General features: G+C 37.4%; 3 protein-coding genes and 1 non-coding gene across 6 annotated transcripts in view; 2 read left to right on the top strand and 2 right to left on the bottom strand.

Annotated features, from left to right (window-relative positions):
• The window catches only part of LOC113497210 (nesprin-1-like), a 180,878-nt gene extending 180,264 nt beyond the window's left edge, over nucleotides 1-614 (bottom strand). The window contains exon 1 of the mRNA XM_026876639.1: nucleotides 375-614. The gene's annotated coding sequence lies outside the window, so the exon portion shown is untranslated. The remainder of the gene's footprint in view (nucleotides 1-374) is intronic.
• A 4,876-nt stretch (nucleotides 615-5,490) lies between these two features.
• Nucleotides 5,491-13,374, top strand: LOC113497716 (STE20-related kinase adapter protein alpha). 2 transcript variants are annotated; one of them, XM_026877406.1, is made up of 7 exons: nucleotides 5,491-5,660; nucleotides 6,201-6,433; nucleotides 8,159-8,336; nucleotides 8,878-9,073; nucleotides 9,546-9,669; nucleotides 10,188-10,309; nucleotides 10,836-13,374. In XM_026877406.1, exons 2-7 carry the CDS (start codon nucleotides 6,300-6,302, stop codon nucleotides 10,910-10,912), a joined length of 831 nt encoding a protein of 276 aa, XP_026733207.1. In that variant the 5' UTR covers nucleotides 5,491-5,660; nucleotides 6,201-6,299; the 3' UTR covers nucleotides 10,913-13,374. The 2 variants fall into 2 exon arrangements, with proteins under 2 accessions (XP_026733207.1, XP_026733206.1); XM_026877405.1 differs by having other exon boundaries at nucleotides 5,492-5,830.
• A 118-nt stretch (nucleotides 13,375-13,492) lies between these two features.
• On the bottom strand, nucleotides 13,493-20,806 carry LOC113497715 (triokinase/FMN cyclase-like). Of its 2 annotated transcripts, none has more exons than XM_026877404.1 (15): nucleotides 20,660-20,806; nucleotides 19,528-19,665; nucleotides 19,031-19,094; nucleotides 18,532-18,642; nucleotides 18,111-18,199; nucleotides 17,813-17,902; nucleotides 17,506-17,623; nucleotides 17,001-17,128; nucleotides 16,743-16,860; nucleotides 16,248-16,480; nucleotides 15,858-16,020; nucleotides 15,506-15,653; nucleotides 15,041-15,140; nucleotides 14,577-14,704; nucleotides 13,493-13,621 (listed from the first exon to the last, which is right to left on the bottom strand). In XM_026877404.1, exons 2-15 carry the CDS (start codon nucleotides 19,663-19,665, stop codon nucleotides 13,507-13,509), a joined length of 1,743 nt encoding a protein of 580 aa, XP_026733205.1. In that variant the 5' UTR covers nucleotides 20,660-20,806; the 3' UTR covers nucleotides 13,493-13,506. The 2 variants fall into 2 exon arrangements, with proteins under 2 accessions (XP_026733205.1, XP_026733203.1); XM_026877402.1 differs by lacking the exon at nucleotides 20,660-20,806 and adding an exon at nucleotides 20,524-20,652.
• Nucleotides 14,186-14,378, top strand: LOC113497835. Its single transcript, XR_003400934.1, has one exon. It is a non-coding gene; the product is annotated as a U2 spliceosomal RNA (small nuclear RNA).
• Nucleotides 20,807-21,862: the final 1,056 nt, after the last annotated feature.

A 21,862-nucleotide genomic window follows, 5' to 3' on the forward strand; every position in this document is an offset into this window, starting at 1 on the left:
TGAACCACAGACCGACGTCCCGAGACTCCACGAGGAACATAGGCGCAATGCGGGGAAACAGCGCAGCACCGGTGCAGGCAACAGACAACCGAGTCCTGCCACAACCACGCACCTAACTAAATGACATTATGTTAGGATTTAGAGGTTAGGACAGCGGCCGGCACAACATTCACGAAAAAAGAAGTAAAAAACCACATCGATAAGCAGCACACAGGGAATGACGGAGAAAATAATTTTGGAACACGCAGGCGGACATATTGAAACTCAATACTCTCGCTTCCAGAGCGAAAAGCGAGCCGCCGGCTCAACTGTTAGTTAACTTTTGAAACTCGCACAGATGAAAATATTAGAAAAGTTCATAATGAATACGTTACCGGTAACAGGGAACAACGTTCGAAGGTCCACAACACTGTCACTTAATACACCGATATAGAAAATTCAAATTCACTGGATTTTTGTATTTTTCACGGACGCGTTCCAAATTAGGAATTTGAAAATGTTTCGTGTGTACCGCCGAATGCCGTATACGGTGTGACCTTACCAAGTGAACGTTTCGGTACCGCGCGACCGGTTGCGATGCTTCGGGAATGTCGGAGCGGCAGTTAGCGATGGACTGAGGCGGGCGGGCGGATTCGGCCGCCTTCGGCTCTATTCGGACACATTTATATTTAGAATTTGGCTCTCTCCCCGGTTTTATATAGCAGTGAGTACATCGCGTATAAACCGTATCCGAGATGTATATGTAAATGTAGGTATAACCGCTATATGTATATATAGGAATTACGACTTTTTATTGAGTGGATTGTAAATTTTTGCATACCGTCGGTTGGTGCGAGATGGCCGATATTTCTGGTCGGGCGGACTATTTTTTGGCAATGTTAGCTAAACGTTCACCCACACGCCGCATAAAACGAATTCTTTTGATTCTTTACTAAAATAGGTGTAATAAATAGTGTGACGTGGTCGGTAAACAGCCTGAAACTGACAATAGGAGTGTGGAGGCACGTTGCATCGTGAATTAATGACGTAGTCGTTGCTAATTGTAATTCATTTAGCAGACTCACAGTTGCCGTACAGTCATTATTTGCCCTTGATCTCGTAATCATTAATAAAAAGTACGTAATTTTAATTATTTAAATTTTTTTTTAATGCATATCTAAATTAAATGAGAAAAATCAATTAAATATTTACGCAATATGGTTTATCATTTCTAATTTTGTATGAGGGGATAAAACCCAAATCAACTCATTTATTTTTGTATTTGCTATGTTTATTTAGCTTTCCTTATTACTTTTAATTACACAATATTAATTAGGGGTCTCTCTGGTGACCATCAGGAAAATGCCAGATATGGTGAGTATAAGTTGGTAATATTTGAAATAAAAGGCGAATTATTATATCCTATCTGTCAAGAGTAATAATATTTTTTGGAACAAAAACATGAAACCACTTTTTATACTACTGTGCCCAACGTGAAGATTATTTGTTTGATTTGACATTATTTGATTTGGGCAAAATTTACAAATTGGACTAAAGCATTACATCTCCGGAATTACAAGACCGATTTAATTATTTTTTGTTGTTGGAATAGTGTAAGTTTCATCAAAAAGAGATTAGTAATTTTTGGGATAGGGTTTTTTTAGTTCTGTTATATTCTCTCTAAACATACTTCTGACTTCTCGCCAATCATTATTGGTGTTCCCCCGAATCCGGTGCTTCAGAGAAGCTTTTTTTTACTTATATTGGCCAGAGTAAAAGTGTCAATTAGTATTATTTTATATTCTATGGCATAGTGACAAAAAATCAAAATCGAAAAAACATTTAATCAAGTTTCTCTACTCAGTACGACTTTTTGAATGTCAAACTACAATGGACGGCATCCCAATTCGCCCACCCTTCACCAAAGAAATCGGGATGACGTGTAAGTCATAAATTGAATTCCACTGAGTTTGTTTCGACGTTTCCTCTCAGGGTAGTCAGATAGGAAATGTCGACTCCAACGTTCTCAAAAAAAAAAAGAAGACATGTAAAAGTGATATATCCTACTTACAGAGTAAATGATTTCATTTCATTTCACTAGAGGGAGCCTCACCAGTGATCCGAAGGCGTTGTTGTTTTAAGTGCTCACTGTAGTTGAACCGCAAAGCTCTGTCGCAAAAGTTTAGGCTCTAGACAGATATATGTACCTATTATATAGTCTATAGATAAAGTCACCACGCCAAACCCACTGTGCGCGTCGTGTCGCGGGTTTGATTCCGGATAGAACAAGCATTTGTGCAATCAACGAATGCTTGTTTGGAGTCTGGATGTCATTGTGCATGTGATTTGTATGTTTGTTTAACACAAAAAAAAGAAAACGAACCTTAAACAAATCATCAAGTCACAGAAGAACACTGTTTCTTCGTAAGTTCTATTAACCGACTTCTGTTTCTGACTGTACGCTCTGTATGTAGGTACCTGTGGTACAATTTAATTATCCGAACAACAATGTGATTCTGATGCTGTATAGATATACTACACCAATGAGGTTGCAGTGACTACAATGTACTTGTATACCTACGGTTAGATCACAGACACGCATGCGCTTTACGCCTACCACCATCAGATTCAATTTCTAGCGATTTTATGGCAATATTCCCATAAGACAGAAGTCTTAAGTACTTTCTCCGCATGCAAAAGGGTTTTAGGCTTGCTAAAAACTTTATAAAATATCTTAATAAAATGCTGTATGTACATGCTGTTTAACTATGCTCTTTATAAAATCAAAAAACCTATTTTATAATTTTTTGAAAGCTATCCTTCGACTTCGATTTTTTTTTAATCAAATACCCTGTTACTATGCATTTAACAAACGCGGGAGGCGTTCCTCGGCAATTCAAGTTTAGTAAGACTGCCCCCTTCCTCCCCAAGAAGATGTTTACGCGAACCCACTCCAAAACGACAAAATGCGGGAGTAAGGTCTGATAACGGAAAAACAAGGATATGGTACAGGTTTAGAAACTAGTTTCCCATTCCATATCCTGAATCCTGTCGCATTGCAGTCGCAAGTTAGTACGGTAAGCAGCTAACGTTGTGCTATCAAACATTTTAATGTTCTAAACACTACAAATTCCTGGCTACTGAAAAAGAAACTCACAACAAAAAATATTTATTCATTATAGGTATTTATTTTTTGTAGTTATTGCAGCGGCAGAAATATTATCTAAGTCATAATCATCGAAAATTTACCCGTGTATCATAATTCATGAGGCTGGTGACAGACGGTCAAATTGACAGACATACAGACAGCGGCGCCGGAGCCTTCGTAATGGTGAAATAAATGTTTTTACACGCTTTTTATTAGCTTCACCTGTAACTTCAAAAGTATCCGAATTTAAATTCATTTAAATCTATTTTCTATTTTTTAGTTCAGTTTTCTATAAAAAGCGTGTTTTTTAGTTTTTTTAAACTATTATTTTTAATTATCAGATTATGATAACTAACTTCTGTTTCTATCTGTACCCGTATAAATACATGGTCATTCGACGTGTCCCGTATTTCCTACGGGAATGCGCTTTCCAATACACCGAATAAACATGATTGCAACAATATTATGTTTGCGTTTATAATAAATAAACATAGTGCAGTTTATATATGTGTGTCCTCTAGTGACAGAAAGTACCACAGTACCTATACTCTGAAATCCTTAGTGGCAAAAGGACTTTACAGATGGTAAATATGATTACGACGTTCTATAGATCCCTAAAGAAGCCATACAAGATTCAATCGCGAAGTTTCTGATTTGGCTCAGATACTTTTGATTCACACAGCTGGTTAGGAAGGTTTTTTTGTTAATTGTTCCCATCGATCGAAAGAATTTAATCCTTGTGATGCGGAGCCAAAAATTCAGTTCGTATGCACACACTAAAGATACCTAGACTCAGAAGAAGCATCTGTGAATCACACAAATACTTAATGAATACCATTATTTTTATTAATTATATTACTAGCTGTTGCCCGCGATTTCGTCCGCGTGTTTAGGAGGTATAAGTTATTGTTTATTCCTGCCCTGTTTTACCACATTTTCCATTGTATCTTCGCTTCTATTAGTCGCATCGTGATGGTATATAGCCTAAAACCTTCCTCGATGAACGGTCTATTCAAAACAAGAAGAATTTTTCAATTTGAAGTTCTTCTCAGTTCCTGAGATTAGCGCGTTCAAACAAACAAACTCTTCAGCTTTATGTATTAGTAAAGTAAGTAATAAAGTGCCTTAAAAAATCGTAAGTAATAACTGAAAAGAGTCGTGTTATTTTTAATTAATTGTTGAAGCAGTACATTTACGGCAACTGTAATCTTATAGGCCGAAGCCCGAGGGAATAAAAAATCTTACTAATTTACTCACCTATAATTTTGAGCTGCAATCCTCATATGAGGTGGTCAACGACACTCCACTTACCTTCAGTAGGTCTCACTTTTTCACATTTTTTTGTTAGAGTCCATCACTACTCCAAAAGTTTATCGACAAACATGATAACTATTGAATAACGTTGAGCATAATATGTTACGATCACTCTTAGTCTCCTCTTGATTACTTATAACTTTATTTCGCTTCATTGCACCAAGGATCAAGTATTTACGCATCGTTGAGAACTAAGGACGCACTGGTTGAAATGTTTATCTGGTAATTAGGTAATTTATTGTTTTATTTTAGAGTAATTTTAGTTCCTAAAACTGACACGGTTACAACATTATATACCCTCTCTTTTTTTTTGTATCATACCCGCTAACGGGTAATGTGTTGTGGGCATTGATGGGGCAGCGAAGTGGTTGAATTATGAAGGCATGTGGGGGCTCGGGCTATTTTTTTTCTGTTAAGGTAGCTTTCAAATTGGATTTTTTGCTAACCGACTTTCATGCAGGCCAAAGACGGTGCATAAGCTAGTTTGTCAATTATTTAATCATGTTTTAGAAGGTAGTTTCAACAATTTAATCTTGGTAGAACAAACAAATGTAATATGTTTGTTTGGTTAAAAACAAAAATAATATTTTCGATTTGAGTCGTTTGATAGCGAAAGTTGTCGGTAAACTCGGTAAAATCCTATACTCCTGTAACTAGTAATTTAAAATTCTTTTGATATTTAGGGATTCCTTCAGTCTTATGCCTGATTTTTATTAATCTAATTTGGAAATAATTTGTTACATCGATTAAGTTTTTTACACTTGTTACCCTGAACATTTCTTCAAGCGTTCCAATACCAATGTTTATATTTGAAGCATATTTTTAAATGTCTTTTTAATCATTATCTGTTCTATTTCAATTTTATATCGTTAAAATCTATTCAAAACGCTATATGATACAAAAATATATTAATTTAATGTATCAACTAAAAGTTAAAAAACAATTATATTTTTATACCAGTCTTCAATGAAATTTGACATTTCAAAAAACGTCACTGACGTATGCGAACAATTAGTGCTTTACTGACCTGGACCGTAGCTATTGTCAAACAATAAAAACATTGACTAATTTATTTTGTAAAATATTTACTTTATTACAACACTGTCGTTTTAATAAATACTATTTTTAGACTGGAAAATCTGTAACCATTATGTGCTGTTGACATAGAGAGCATTATATTAGCATATTTAATAAATTTGGCTTATTATTCGTGATTGAGGTAAAATGTTTAACCCTGATTTCAATGACTATCAGCTAACTTCGATAATAACAGAGTGTTGTGGTGGCGTAGCCGTTGTTTATTCAGCGCTTTACAAGCCAAGTAATCAAAATGTCGCTATCAAGCGGTATTTTGTTGACAAAACGAAAGAAAACGCGAGTTTGATTCAGGTATGGTAAAAGTTTTTGTTCTTTTTTATGTCCTATATTATAATTCCGTGCAGCCAGTTATATTCCCTAACGATAACACCCACAAGAGATCCATTATTTATCAAGTTGAAGATAATAGTAGTCTTAACAAAAATATCCTGGTTCTAGGTCAATCAAGGGCTTCTAAAGGGCACTCCTTCAAATAACTAATATTTTTAATAAACCTACTTATCTATTATTGTAGTAAAACAAACAAAAAATAAGTATTGTTGATTTGTAGCACCAAAACATTCCAATATTAACAGAATTATGACTGAAAACAATAATTACATGCAATAGAAAAAATAGTTCTCTTCAAAAAGTATTTATTTCTCAACCAACCTCCTTTCAGCAAGACATTCTGACCAGAAAAGAGCTTCAACATGCAAACATACTGCCATACCTGACCTCCTTCGTACATGGCAGAGAGTTGTATGTAGTGTCTCCACTCATGACCTTCGGGTCTTGCCGAGACATCCTGGACCGGTACTTCCATGAAGGCTTACCAGAGCTGGCCTGTGCTATAGTACTGAGAGATGTACTGCAAGCCTTGCAGTACTTACACAAACAGTTGTATATTCATAGGTAAGTGAATATTGGGCAAAATTTATACAAAAAATAATTAATGCCATGTGTGACTTAGTAAATGTACCTGAGATTATCTTGTACCTAAAACTACCTGATATGAGAGCTGTGTTATACATAGAAACTTAGTTCAAGTAGTAAGTTACGTAAGATCAAATCATTTTTATTTCATTTCTATGTGGTCATCTGGTTACTGGTGATGGGCTCCTTTTTCCGCACGTAGGCTCCAAGTCGGCCCATTGTGCGTCAGGTGGCTTTGGGAGGCTGTCAGTCCAGCCATCCCAACTCCCTCCAGAAGCGCTATGTGGTCGTCTCCAGCACTTTATAAGACTAATATTCCTGCTCATCATTAATATTAGCAATCCTAAATGTCTTTTTTATCTTGTATATATTTTTTAACAAGTAATCTGTAATGACCATATTAATGCTTGTTTACATCATGTATCTATCCATGCATATTAACTAAACTCATTTACTTATTTACCATTGGTGATATCATTTGATGACTAAGTACTGGCTATTGTCTCAAAATAACTTATTACAACTGTGAACTTGACCTGTTTATTTACTTGTTATTCATTCTCTTGCAGTAAATCAAAAATCCTCTTAGATATAATATGTTTTATTTCCTTGCATATTTTGGATTTGAACAATTTAGCAGTGTTTATTGTACTGTATCTTCCTGTAATAATTATCTTCGACAGAAAAGATTTATTCTATTAGTTGTATGTTTCTATCAAATGATTCCTCTCCCATTCCGCTTGTTTTGAAGATATTGAATTTCCATCTCATCCCAATACTCAAAGGATGAGATGGGCAGACAATATAAACATGATACCAGGAATAGGATTGATGTCAAAGGCAAGAGTCAGAATAGAATGGCATAAACAAGAAGCCTAAGCCTAGCAGTGGGTTATACAATGCTGATGATTATACCCAATGCCCTGTAAAATTTTCCAGAAGTTCTATTTGCTTGCAGTCAACTTGGCATTGGTTGACGAGCCTGTGTCTTATTAATTAAGACAGGAAGCTGAGTTCCTCCAATGAGAATAGTTCAAATGTTTCTCAATTTTACTTTTTTATTTTTGAATTGTATTACTACTTATTATTTTTTAATTTCTTACTTTTTTCAAACAACAAATATAGCCAATTTTGCGCCTTGCACAAAAGTAGTTAATTCAAATAAGAAAACTCAAGATCTCAGTACCTACTTGTTATGTTAATGTTGACCTGTGACATTGTGTAAGGATTATCTTGTTCTCTTTGTGATAAATAAAACTTATTGTTAGGTGTTGGGAAGAATACGAAAGGTCTGTGTATTTAAAAGCCGGTCATGTGTGAGTCGGTTTTGTGACACTGAGTTTTAAATAAAAATATGTTAAAGAAAAATAAAAGGTTGTTACTCATTAAGTGTATGATCCTAGCAACCGTAGTATGTAACTGTAATATGTACTAGTGTAGCAACAGTAATATGTCACGTTTTATGAGATACAGCCTCGTGACACACGGACGTACAAGCAGCGGAACTTTAGTAATAAGGTTGCAGCGGATAGGGACCCCAACTTAACTTTAAGTACCTACTTAACTTAAATTAGTTTAAATCAACAGTTCTATACGTTCCAAAACACACACCGTTTCTTTTATTGATTCGATATCCCAACATTTGTCATTTTAACCACACCATTTCCTCCTGAACTACAATACCACGTTAAACCATGTACGCAGATCAGTCCGCGCGAGCCACGTGCTGGTGGGCGCTAACGGCGGCGTGCGGCTGTCGGGGCTGCGCAGCGCGGCCAGCCTGCTGCTGCGCGGCCGCCGCCAGCGACACCTGCACCAGCTGCCGCCGCCCGACCACGACAACACCAACCTCATGTGGCTCAGCCCCGAGCTGCTCGAACAGGTACACTGCACACATTTAACACTGTTACTGTTACACTGTTTATATTATTCTTCAGCTTTAGTTTAATTCTTCATTTATTAAGCTAAACATGCCTACACAGGTTTGTTGAAGAGAAACCTTTAATAATAAAAAAAAAATTCACGACGAAAGTGAGAGATTTCATGAACATTCAAGTCACATGAATAGAGACACCCGGAGATTTACACTTCATTTAAATATTAGTGGGTTTGGCAATTTAATATGGCAAAAATAATACTTAATGTATATAAGATGCGATACGAAACTACCATCAGCAGTTTGACAATCCTTAAAACATTAAATCTCAGCAAATTTTCAAACGAATTGTCTAGGACTAACTTTCATAATTTTCTAATCGAGTCAACTCGAAAACGCGGCCGCGAAAGACATAACGAGACCACTTGGATTCTTTACTTCCATTTTCAGTTCCCATAACTATCAAAAAGGGGCCTTTGGTATTGATGGTTGGCAACCTTCGCCCAATATTTTAGTACTACAGGCAAAAAATAATCTAACTTTCCAGAATCTAAAAGGTTACGATGAGAAGTCAGACATCTACTCAGTGGGCGTGCTCTGCTGCGAGCTGGGTAACGGCGCGGTCCCGTTCGCGGAGGTCCCCTCCACGCTCATGCTGACGGAGAAGGTGCGCGGCAGTCGCCCGCAGCTGCTGGACTGCTCCACCTTCCCGGAGCCCTGTCTCGACGACACCGAGATGAAGAGTGAGTGGCCTCCAGGAGTACAATATTTAGACAACTTGATGTTGGGTTGGGGTTAGGTATAGAACACCAAAAATTTGTACAAGCCGTAAGTTTCTCAAAGTTTTCTCGAATCGGAATCAAAAAACAAAAAGCATTTTTTTTAAAAGGCTGCTTTTCAGGCACTTTTAAAAAACGTTGTAGAATTGATTATACTTGTGCGCTTCCAAAACGTCTTTAATATGGAGAAGAACCAGCAAGAACTTGGATAAAGGAAGACTGTAATAAATTTAGAATAAAAAGTATGCTGTAGTTTTGTCTTGCATACAGAACTACTTTAAGGCTTCTTTGTAATAGTTTATTTCACTTCTACTTGTTCCTTTAACTCGAATTCGTTTATACTGTACACTATCATACAAACCACGAGTTTAAAAACTTTGGACTTTGTTAACAAAACCCAATTAGCTAACGAGTTCCCACGCGTACGTGTTGTCAGGCATGTACAACACGGACAGCGGCGTGGGCGACAGCGCGGACGCGGTGTGCCGCCTGCGCGCGCTGTACGCGGCCCGCAAGCTGTCCGACAGCTTCCACCAGCTCAGCGACCTGGCGCTGCAGAGGTATACATACACAGCTTTATTATTATTATTTACTAGCTGTTGCCCGCGACCTCGTCCCCGTGGGTAGAAAATATAAGTTATGATTTATACCCGCCCTGTTTTTTTTCACATTTTCCATTGTATCTTTGCTCCTATTAGTCGCAGCGTGATGGTTTATAGCCTAAAGCCTTCCTCGATGAATGGTCTATTCAACACAAAAATAAATTTTCAATTTGGACCAGTAATTCCTGAGATTAGCGCGTTCAAACAAACAAACTAACTCTTCAACTTTATATATTAGTATAGATTTGTGAAACGATAGATACGCAATACTCAGCTTTCGCTTATCCCGGGGTTGTGCTCATGCCTTCAACACACGTCGAGGACACGGTAACACTTTATCAGTCTCTTTAAAAAATGTGAAACTATACTTGAAGATGCATTGCATTTACCTACATTAATTAACGACTAAACTTGATATCATAAAATTTCATTTAATTTTTTCTGCCTTCCTAATTATACACTGTTTGATTGCGCAGGGACCCTGACAAGCGGCCATCAGCGACACAGCTGCTCAACCACCCATTCTTCAAGCAGATCAGGAAGACCGACTACCTGCCCGGGCTCATCGGTCGCGTCAAACCAATCAAACCTGATCCTAGTAAGTATATTCTCTTTCTTTATTTAAACGACACCTTCCCTAAGAAATTTAATCTGTTGTGTTCGGGTTACACGAACATTCAAGTCACATGCACAAAGACACCCAAACACAAGCAGTCTTGGATCACACAAAAGCTTGTCTCGCGACACGTCAGATAGTTTAATGCCGATTGCCGATTATAATGTTCCCGAGGGATCATTTTCGGTCAGGTAGTCACTGGCAATCGATTGTTAATAATAATATTGGCTAATATTCTTAGTTTATACCGGCCCTGCTACTAGAGTTCAAAACGTAGCCAACATGAGACATATAGGAAAAAAGCGGTTCCTACAATCACACGTGTGTTGTAGGAACCGGTAGTGATTAGGCAGAGGACTCACGTTATACGTTTATACGTGCCTTGCGAAACACGGAAGCTCTCATATTTCTATAACGGATATATGACCTCAAACATAGGTCCTTTCTTGACAAATAACACTATTATACTATAACATTTACTCATTTACTGTTAATAACTTAATTTCAGACGACATGTCAGCCTTATTACTACAAGAAAAGTTATCCGAGATGGAAATAGAAAAAACGACAGAGTGGGACTTCTAGCGCGCTGCCGACGTACAACCCGAGGTCCACAGTTACTTAGCAAGCACCATTGGGAACATCCGCATTGACCTGCAAGTCGTGTGGGAGAGGCTAAGGAGAGTACCTCGGTCGAATAGACATGAGCTAAGTGTTGTCTTAACTCTGTATGTATATGTATATATACGCCTCCGCGTCAACAGCTGATGTTAAATATCTTGATACTTATTGCCGGTTTACGAGCTTTTAGATTCAAGTAAACATGGATGTCAGCAAACCAATTGTACGCGACGTGTCGCGGTTTCGATCCCCCAGGACAAGCGTTTTTATGATCCACGAATGCTTGTTCTGAGTCTGGCTGTCTTTTAATAGTAAAGCGGATTCATAATTGTTTGATAACGGTTTACTCACGCGTATTATAAATTGCTCTCGGTAATCAAAAAACAGAAACAACGTTTATTGTTGGTGTTTAAATATTAAGTAATAAAATTTTCCTCAACTTACCATACAAAATGAAATACTGCGCTCGTAAATTTGTAGTAAGTATACAGGTTCGCTGGACCACCTTAAATAATAAACTATAGTTCAATTTTAGCTAAATTATAGATATAATTATGAATACTACGCTGTTATCATCCCGTCTGTCGTTAATCAGACCCGCAAGGAACAAAATGCAAATCAAGATTTTGATTTGCGATGTCGATGGAACCTATCATGCTGTCTTTTTCATTTTCAAGTGAAATGTCGAGACAGAAACACACTCTAAATGATACGACAGTTTACTCATGACTAGTGTTGGACAAAATATTTAAATAACCCAACATAAATATAACACGTGAAAATTAATTTTACAGGATGTATGTGCCCAACAAAGTATTTTTTTTTACTAGGATAATGACGTTGTGCAATGACGTCACTACGGCTATCGGTCGTCGCTCCTGAGGACCGAGTCTAACTGTCGAAAGGATCCTAAAAAATACGCATGAATAAACTATCGTATCATTGAATTATGAAACATCCTCACCAAACTTACTTTAGAACGTTACTCAGCTAAGCGTTTCTTGCCTAAGGTTGTTGTTATCAAATCTCAGAAGAACCATATTAAATACTTCTGTAACCCAACAATTATCACCGACAGACATACACACGTTGAACATTGAACTCCTCTTTACTATTCTACACACTGCCATTTTTGGTGCATTAAGATTCCACGTTTGACGTCACAATTATGACCACACAAACACTTCCATTAGTATTAAAATGTTATATTTCACATAATTATAGCAATAAATATGTTTTTAAATTTATTATTAAGTCAGATACAAAATAATTGTTCTCTACAAGACTAGGTACCAATAATGTTATGATAAAACCCTAGAGATTGGGTAGCTATAAATAAAAATTATGTTGCTGAAAATGTTGTCATAAACATCTAATTTGCGCGTCATATTGAAGACATAGCTGTTTTGTTTGTGAAAGACTGTTTTCTTTGTTCTTGACTTGTCATCAACACTTCTTGTTCACATAAGACAGATCACTTTAAATGTGCCCGTTTTCTAATTATAATAATTTTCAAATGTTAATAAGACGGCCTCAATTCCGCTACTTACAATGGCCGATGAATTAATGGAAATAGTACGAAAATGATACGATTCGTATTCTCCTAAGAATTTTTCTATCTCCTAAGTAAAGAGTGGAATTGGGGTCCTGTTATCATCGCATTTGAAACGCTGTTGTGACTTGTCTTTGTGCTGTAATAAAACTTGAAGCTGTTACTATGAAGTTCATTGTTTTGTACCGCAGTACAACGTTATAATAATAAAAAAATATACCTACGTACAAATGTTTAATTTTGCTAGGATAAATTTGCCTTCGTTAGCAAAAATACTTGAGTCCTAGAAAGATCTATGATAAGGAAATTGACAATACAATAAAATAAACTATTCCGATTATATTGCCTTTTTTATAATATGACAGTTAAATTAATGTTGTTACATAATAGGTCTTCCCTGGTATCAAAGAAACTAAAATTAAAAACGTTTTAGCCTGTGTAAGTATATGTTCCATTATAATTTTAAAACTTGACTTTATTATTTTGTTTTAGTGCATAAAATGATTTCTTATTTGTTGTAACTGTGTCAATATTAGTAAGTTTTGTTTAAATATTGTTATTTAAAAAAAATTGAAAGTATGGAAATGACAGTTGTAATTTTCTCAGAACATAAAGTCCTTTGCATACATTTGAGCAGTTTGTATTGACTATATCGATTGTAGAAGGGCTGGTTCATAACTGTTAAACGGAAAATTATAGGTTAACTTTTATTTTACTTAGTCCCGCAAAGGATTATTTGTAACATTTAGTTTTGTTAACGGACGGAGGCGTATATTATGTAACACTAACATGAATTTATAACATTAATTAATTATTATTAGTTGAATTAGACCAGATGTTGCCACTGTGATCATTAAAGAACAATTTATTGTTTTTTGTTTTGCTTTATTCGTCTTACCCCTTAAGCTGAGTCTACCAAGCCTACCAAAGCCTCTAAAAACCTAATTTTGCGGTCAAGTTCTATTAAAATTACTTCCATTGAAACAAGTAAATAGAAGATGTAATTTTATTTATTTCTGATGATGTATTTTAGTATAGCTTGCAGCCACACAGCCGCTGCGCGTGCGCCGGCGTCTTCATCTTGTGCGTACCCACTCGCCACATACGATGCTCTGCCCGCCCTGGAAAATAAGAACTTTCCCTGTAAAATTAGGAATAGAAAACAAGTGGGATACTTTTTTGAGTTTTATTTAATTTGAAATTTGTGATTATTTTTTGACTAAAGTCAATGAAAGCTCTCAATTTTTACCGTTGGAATCTTCTATTTCAGTCATGCCACATTTTTCTGCGCTAAGCATTTGATAAACCATAAAGATGATGGCTGTGCAAGTATTTAACTTTTAAAATTTACTTAATCCACCTGTTAAATAAGCCTGAAGAATGCTTATTAAAAAACCTAGTTTGTATTTTGTACAACATTTGTATTTACAGGCAACGGGAAAAAGCCACGTGATGTCGATATCCTAAGCAGTACCGATGTCTGTCAATGAGAACACAAGCAACAGCAGCGCACCCTTCCCGAGTACACCGCTCCGTAAACAAGTACGTACCAAGGGGAGTATACCTACTCCGTGGTACCAGAGCTTTTCGCTAGATGGCGCTGCGCTTGTGACGTCATGATTCTGAATGGCGGTGTTAAGATTTTCCGCGACCTAATGACTACCCCGTGCGGACTGTTGTACGGCATCGCTTCTCGGCCTTTTGGCTAAGATCAAAGTGTAGTATCTGTTCTTTTCAGCTTAATATCTGAAAGTTCCCTCACTGAGGGACCAGTATATTAAACTGATTTTTGTAAGCTGACGGGATGTTCGGGGCTCGCTCCACTCCCGTCACGGGTCGGCCCGGCATTGCAGTGCCGCCGGGATCGGCCCACATAATACACTGTATGAGACATGACCAGCCCCAAGGCGAAGTCCGGGAGTAAGCTAGTTTACTCTCTTCCGTGAAGGAAGTAAACTAGCTCATAAAATCTTAGATCACCTGCCGAAAACTCAGCGGGGACAATTACTCTTCTAAAGTGTAAGCTTTCGTAGGGTTAATATAATAGTGTATATCTATAGTAAAATACTTCGTTACCTAGCAACCATATTCGCGGTAGCTTTGGCTCCTTCATCAGCGGCTGTCACAGTCTTATTGAGTAGCTCCATCAGGTCGCCTTTAATGTTCTGCTTGTACACCTCGGCCGCAGTATGAAGCGCATCCAACTAGAAATAGAAAGGTGTATAAGAAAAGGGTTTTAAAAATATAGAAGTAGTATTTATTAGTTATCTTTACGTATGTTTCACAAATAAATATGATTGATCGAAGAGTACAAACGACTCCCTCTCAAATATTTAAAACTCATGGCACAAGCACAAAAACACTCAGAACAAGCGCTTGTTGATCACACCAAAGGAAGAGAAATTTTAATGGTCGGTACGTTATGCGTAATAGCAGTATAATAGGTTCCCGTAGAGCCTGCTCACAATTTGCGACTGGTTATTCGTTTAGGTATTTATTTTGACTAGGACTATGTACTAATATTTAAAAAAAAAACAAACCATGGTCCTGTCTCCGGGCTCTGCGCCGCCATACTTGGAGATCGACTGCATCGCACTCTCCCACGCCGACAACCATGACGATACGTTGTTTGATTGAGCACTGTATGTCGTAATACTTAAGGTTTACATTTATTTGCTTTAAAACAAAACAAACCGATTGCTAATGTACGAGTGTATTTGCCTGACTTTGCGCTGTCAATGCAAAACCACCTATCTGATTAATTTTAATTATTTATTTTGCCCACTGTATCCCACAGCTAGGCAACGACTTCCCCGATTCTCTATCCTGGGCCTCTTGGAACCAACCCACATAGTATGCGTTTTATTATTCATATGTCGAAGAGCTTTTACTTAAAAAACATAAAAGAACCGTTACTACCGATATAAATGCTAGATGCCGCAGGCAAACAAAAATCTTTTCTAGTATATTTTCTCGATTTTAGTTTCACAACGGTGATCCCTCACCTGGCCAGAGCTTGTGATGCTGCTGACAAGCCGAGGCTGTAAATCCCACCGGAGGTCCCTCCCATGTCAGTCTCGGCAATCTCCGACAGATCCCAGAGTACGTTCGAAGGATACTCCACAGAAGCCGTCTTGAGGTACGACTGGATCGCTGAAATTACAAACAACATACATCATACTTACAACATTGATCTTGCCAATCGGTTTATCCTATTCACTGTTCTTAACCTGGTCATACGCTTTGGTGTATCTCTAAGTTTCACTGTTAACCTGAAGGTAAATGTGGTTCGCGGGTTTGATAACATCTGATTTGCCTGTTCGAGTAAAACAAGTGATGAACAAAACAATAACCCACCCAAACCAAACTTCTTTATCGTAATGCCGCAGTCGCCATCGCCGCACCCTGAATCCAATTTGTTCAGCAATGCTTCATTCTGGATAAGATTTTCAGCGGCAGCAGACAAACCGCCTCGAAGCAAATCCTGTTCTTCTTTTGATAATGATGGACCTGACGCTGTCTGAAGAAAAATGTTCTCATAAAAACACAATCATCTTTGCTACTGTATTAATATTGTACTGTTGTATCGGTTTGTTACTGTGAGTATCGCAAAGAAGACGACTTACTCACTCTATGCATAAGCATTTGCCGATGTAGTTAGAAGCCCTGATCAAACCTTGGTATACACGACAGGTATAAATCGTATTTAACGTGACCTTGAACCAAACACTCACAATCCTCACTTACCTTCCTGGCAGCAGTTTTCAACAGTGTATCATCATCTCCATGCCCACCCTCGACTCTCGCAGACAGCGTGCTGCCAGTCCAGGCTGCGGACACTGAAGGAGCGTCTAGCAGTTCCAGCCAGAAGTCTTCCTTCTCTTTCGGAAGCTGCATCAAAAAGATCTGGAAGCCATGCATCTCTAGCGAGGTCTTCAGGTGACCGGAGTATATTCTCTCCACAGTGATTTGCTTGTTTTCTGTTACAAAAAAATTAAGAAGTGAGTTTTAAATTCATAAACAATTTTTCCAAGGGTAATTCTCATGCCCTTTATCCGCCCTGAAGAAGGCGGAGAATTATGTCTTCCGGCTAAAACCACCGGAATGCTTCACCCTTCCCTTGTACCTGCGACCAAGGGAACGCGATAGCCTAGATTAACTCATATACTTCATCTCAGTTTAGGCCATCTGACGACAAAGCGACGCATCGTAAAGATATTTTCAGTAAAACAGTATAGTTACCCAAGTAATCCTTAGTTTCAGCATTAATTATGTTCATTTCGAGGAAGGAGGTGCCGCCTAAATTGTCAGTAGTTGCGACCACTCTGTCACCAGCGCCAAGCTTCATGTGAGAAGTGATCTGACATATGGAAAGAGATATATTATATTATTTAAACATCTCATAAGCCTGAAGATTCTCGCGTTGTCTTGTTAAGTGGATACGATGTAGGTATTTCTCCTATTAAATCTTCCTTTTCAATATGTTTTCTTAGAACTAACCTTATCAAGAATCATGGCCACGACTTCCTTGGCTGTACCCATCTTGAACTTAGCAATGCCGGCTTCACCGTGAACTCCCGCTCCCAACTCCATCTCGTCTTGAGCTATCTCGAATAAAGGAGGCTGGCCTGTCAAATTAAAGTACTATTTAAGACGGTACGAATCAGGAAGCAATAGGAGCCAAAAGAAAATTAACTTATACGAGGGCTATAATCTTCATGGGTCCACTAAGCCTCCATGACTCCTAGCCATCGATGCATCGTACGGATAAGCATACGCAAAGAAAAACATACTGGTATAATATGGTTGGTCTAAGCTTATTAGAATTCCAGTCCTAATACTAACTAATAATTTATAATTAGGTAGACTGTTAATTCTACAGTGTTCATAAATTGGACTTTGACTCCTGGTTTAACGAAAAATCAATAGCACGAATTTTAACCTGTCTCTGAATTATATCAGAACCTTTAATCGGATACAGATAAGTACTTCAATAAGAACTTACCGGGCAGTGAGCAAGCGCTCAGACAGACACCTAAAGTAGCCATATACTTGTTACTTTCCGCCGCTGTGTTCCGAATGGTCTCCAGATCATAACCCTTCGCTGCCATTGCACCACATAACTACAAAGGAAAATACATAATCGTAAATCAAAATTCAACCTTATTTTACAGTTAAATCAACATAATGACTCTTTCTGCTTTTTGTTGAGCGGAAGAGAATGCTTGAATGAATAGAAGCATGTTGGTAATCGTCATTCTGAAATTAACTTTAACACCGTTCCATAAAGTATAAATTTGTCTGTTACTTACCTTATAGAATATGACTTCCCCAACCATGCTGCGCCCGCCAGTCTTGTTTTTACTGGAAGCGACATCCTCACCGACAATTAAACCTTCAACCTGTAACAAACAAAGTTCTGGAATAACGCGCTGGTACCTATGGGCAGCAATTAAGCGAATAGTTAATGAACCCATAACCTGACGATATCTCAAAGGACAATTGCTGTTGTGGAAGCAAGACTTCGTCCCAAACGGCGTAAAGCGGTCTCCCTCTTTCAAATGCAGACCTCTAACGTTTAAAAGAGTTGGTTTGGTTATTGATACGAACCTTGATACCTAAAATCTTTGCCTTTTCAATAGCTTTGCCGAAGTTAAGTCTATCTCCGGTGTAGTTACCAATGATGACGAGGACACCTCCTGAAAGCAAGCAAATACAATTGGGGTTGAAGACACAGAAAGGCTGCTTAAACCACTTTTTTGAGAAACGCCCGGTTAGTATTCTGGACGAGATAATGGCAATGATATTTTATTCCTAAGACAGTTATTGCGAATAATCAGAATCTAGAAAGCCTGACCACCAGTCTTACTAAGGGGTGCCGTGTTGCCCAGGTTGCTGGGTTCAGAGCTTTAGATAGGCAGTCGCTCCTTGTAAAACACTGTTACTTAGCTGCATCTGGTTCGACTGGAAGCCAACCCCAACATAGTTAGGAAAAGGCTAGGATGATAATGAAACTTTATTGCATTCTTACCTGAGTTATATTTGTATAACTGCGCAATGGCATAAAGGACGTGTCCTGTAGGAGGGGATGCGAACACGCCTCCAGCAACAGCACCATCTAAGAGACCGGCGCCGACGAAACCTGGATATCATCATCAACATTTAAGTGCTGTGCATTTGTCGGTGTAGCGATTTCCATCTTACTCTGTCATGTGCCATCTCTTTCACTTCCTTATACGTTGGCACTTCTGCCTTTTCCTTCAGTTGATGTCTATGTACTTCATAGATAGAGGCTCAAAGAGCAAGGCCAAGAAGGAAGTACACAGACCTAGTGAAAGACGGACAGATTTCATTCAATGTTACGGGTGTTGGAAACTAAATCAAGGATGAAAATTACGGTGGTCTCGAATATAATTATATATTAAAATTCCAGCTTCGAAACATGGCTACTTAGCTAGGCTAAATCTTGTCTGTACTTTTGTTCAAAGAAGAAGAAACTTATCTGATATTACAGCTCATGATCATCTTACCAGAAGCAAAAGGTTCGTGACCAGATCCACCGCCACCAAGGATAGCCACTCTGCCTGTGTCAGTCTGGAATCGTTACAACGTAAATTAAACACCGTACAACCGACTTCAAATAAAAAACTACTGAGATAAACTTGATGAAGAAACGGTGCATCCAGTTCAATGTTTTGTGGTAAAGATAAATTTAGAACTTTCTCCTTTTTTAAGTTTGAAAATGGCAGTTCTATGTCCAGTTACTTAAGAAAATGCAATATCATTTCCGCACGATTTAAGCGGGCGATAATAGGTATCGCCAGTGGCTGTAGGAGTGTAACTTGGCTATAGAGGCTGCGCCCACCTTTTGTCTTTTTTTTTTTTGTTAAATCGTCGAATCCTCATAGACATCCACTTCCTCGGGAAGGAAGTAGTTACTGACTAAACCTGAACTGCCGTGCTACGTCATCCGCGTTTTTGCGTCGGTGTATGGCAATGAGTTCCAATCCTTCATACATAAGCCCACCTTCTGCCTGACAGTGATGACCCTGTGCTTGGGGTGCAGCTGCAGCGCGGGACAGGCGGCCACCACTCCGCGGAGGTTGTCGTCCACGCACGTCTCCGGAGAGTTTATTATCTTCTTCGTTATAGGTTTGGAAGTCATCTGCAGAATGATACGAGCTCAAAGTTAAATCATTCAGAAAACAGAAGGTAGTCAAGGATTCTATTGCTTTTGTCCGACGCTCAACCCGGGAGTAGTTAATAAAAAAGACATACATACATACTTACATACACTCGAAAAACATTACCCTCCTTCTTTGGCAGTCGGGTAAAAAGAAATTCAACATAAACAGCTATTAAGAGTTTTTTTTTAATATCGATGTTTGTTTCACGACAGTTGTTATTTTAAACATGTTTATCGGTTCATTTCGAGGGTAATATTGTTATCAATAATTGTATTTATAAACATACGATTTAAAAAATATGACTACACAATAAAGATACTAGGAACCATATTATTTTCATACTAATAGTTGAAAAAAAACGGTAATAACATTAATAGAAGGGATAGGTACTTTCATTAATTAAATGCGTTTTTGTTAATAGAAAAATACTAAAAAAAAAAAATTGAAGTACAAAGAAAATTTATCACAACATAGCATAAAATAATGTTAAACATTGCAATTTACAAAAAAAAAAACGTATATACTGAAGACCAGCATGTAATTTTATGTCTTAATAGCCAAGTGTCGATTTTCAATTCCATTTACCACAATGTACATAACTGCATATGCAGTAAGTATAAAAGAGAAGTGAAAGTAGCAAAATAGTAATGATATTTAAAAAGTATCACAGAACAAAAAATACGGATAATATATCTATCTATTCCAACTGGTCTGCAATGGTAAGCTTAAAATATCTACTACACACAATACCCATCAATCATTGTATTTACATGGCGTTTACTTCAACCACAAAACCATTCTTCGCACTATATTTCCTTACAATAATTAGCACTTACCTTTAAAACAGTATACAAAACTAGTTCCGATCAAACGTCTATTACAAATGACAACAATTACATAAGTGATAGCACAATCAAACACGGTTTACGACCCCTGACTTATCGCTCAACAAAAACAACACAACTCACTTACTTCCCACAAAAATCTTCGACAAATATAATTTAAAAACTTGGATTTACATTACTGCTTTTATATGTAAATTGTATCTGGTTTAAAAGGAAAAACTGTAATGTATTTTAAACGTTTGCAGATGAGTGTTCTCTGAATGTATAAACGCGACTAACTTCAGTCTTATTATGCGATTGTATGGTCTGATCTGTGAGGCATAATGCTAATTGTGTCTAACAAGCTATGTTATTTAACGCTTTAAAGTAGCTAACTGTATATACGTTAATACTATAAAAGAATAAATATAAAAGAATCGCGTGTCAAAATAAGGTCTCGGACCTTATATTCACGTTAGTTGAGGTCTAAATATATGGTCCCTAAATGTAGAGAGTCTTGGCAAGAAGATTGCATAAGTATCTGCCTATTTGTAAGAAATTAAGATTTATAATAAGATTGAAAAGTTAGTAAGTAATTAAAAAAGGTCAGTTTAAAAAAAAAGAAATACCTCGGTAGGTAATAGTTTCCTATCATTGCCTCTTATAAGCATAATATTTAAAAAAAAAAGAACGTACAACCGTCTTCAAATAAAGACTATTATACTGGCAAGAAGAAACAACGTAACAATTCTCAGGAGCACGCTGTATTTATCTACTGTAATTGCATTTTTTATTTCATATTTGGTAGCCATTTATATCTGCTTCTCATTTAAATATCGTACGATGCATTTCTTGAATCTTTAACAGTTCTTTTTCGAACATTTGCCTTAAACTATATCTCATCTGAAGTCGTAAAACTTATCGCTAAGAATTATTAAACGTATAAACATTAAGCTGTTGAAATTACGAACACTGATAACCATTTTTTAAATAACAAGTATTTGTTATTGGGTGTTATCAAAATTTTAAATTATCTATACAAAAGTACCAATCGGGTACCTTTAATGTGTGAACTTCGAGATCAATATATAACTAGAAACTTGTGGATTTAGGATCCATACCTATCTTCCACAAAACTCGTAATAAATATTAGTATATAAGTTATACTTAGTTGAGATCGAGAGCTGAACAACCGCACAAGTTTGTTGCTCACAAGTTAAGGTACATTCGATGAGGTCAGCCCGTGAATGGGTGGACCATCTATATAGGTCACAACTACTTCGGACTCCCTGTTTGCGAAGGGAGGTTAATTTGTGGCTTCCGGCTGTTATTGAATACACCTTTCACAGCC

Source organism: Trichoplusia ni, chromosome 9, assembly GCF_003590095.1.
Source record: "Trichoplusia ni isolate ovarian cell line Hi5 chromosome 9, tn1, whole genome shotgun sequence".
Lineage (NCBI taxonomy): Eukaryota > Metazoa > Arthropoda > Insecta > Lepidoptera > Noctuidae > Trichoplusia > Trichoplusia ni.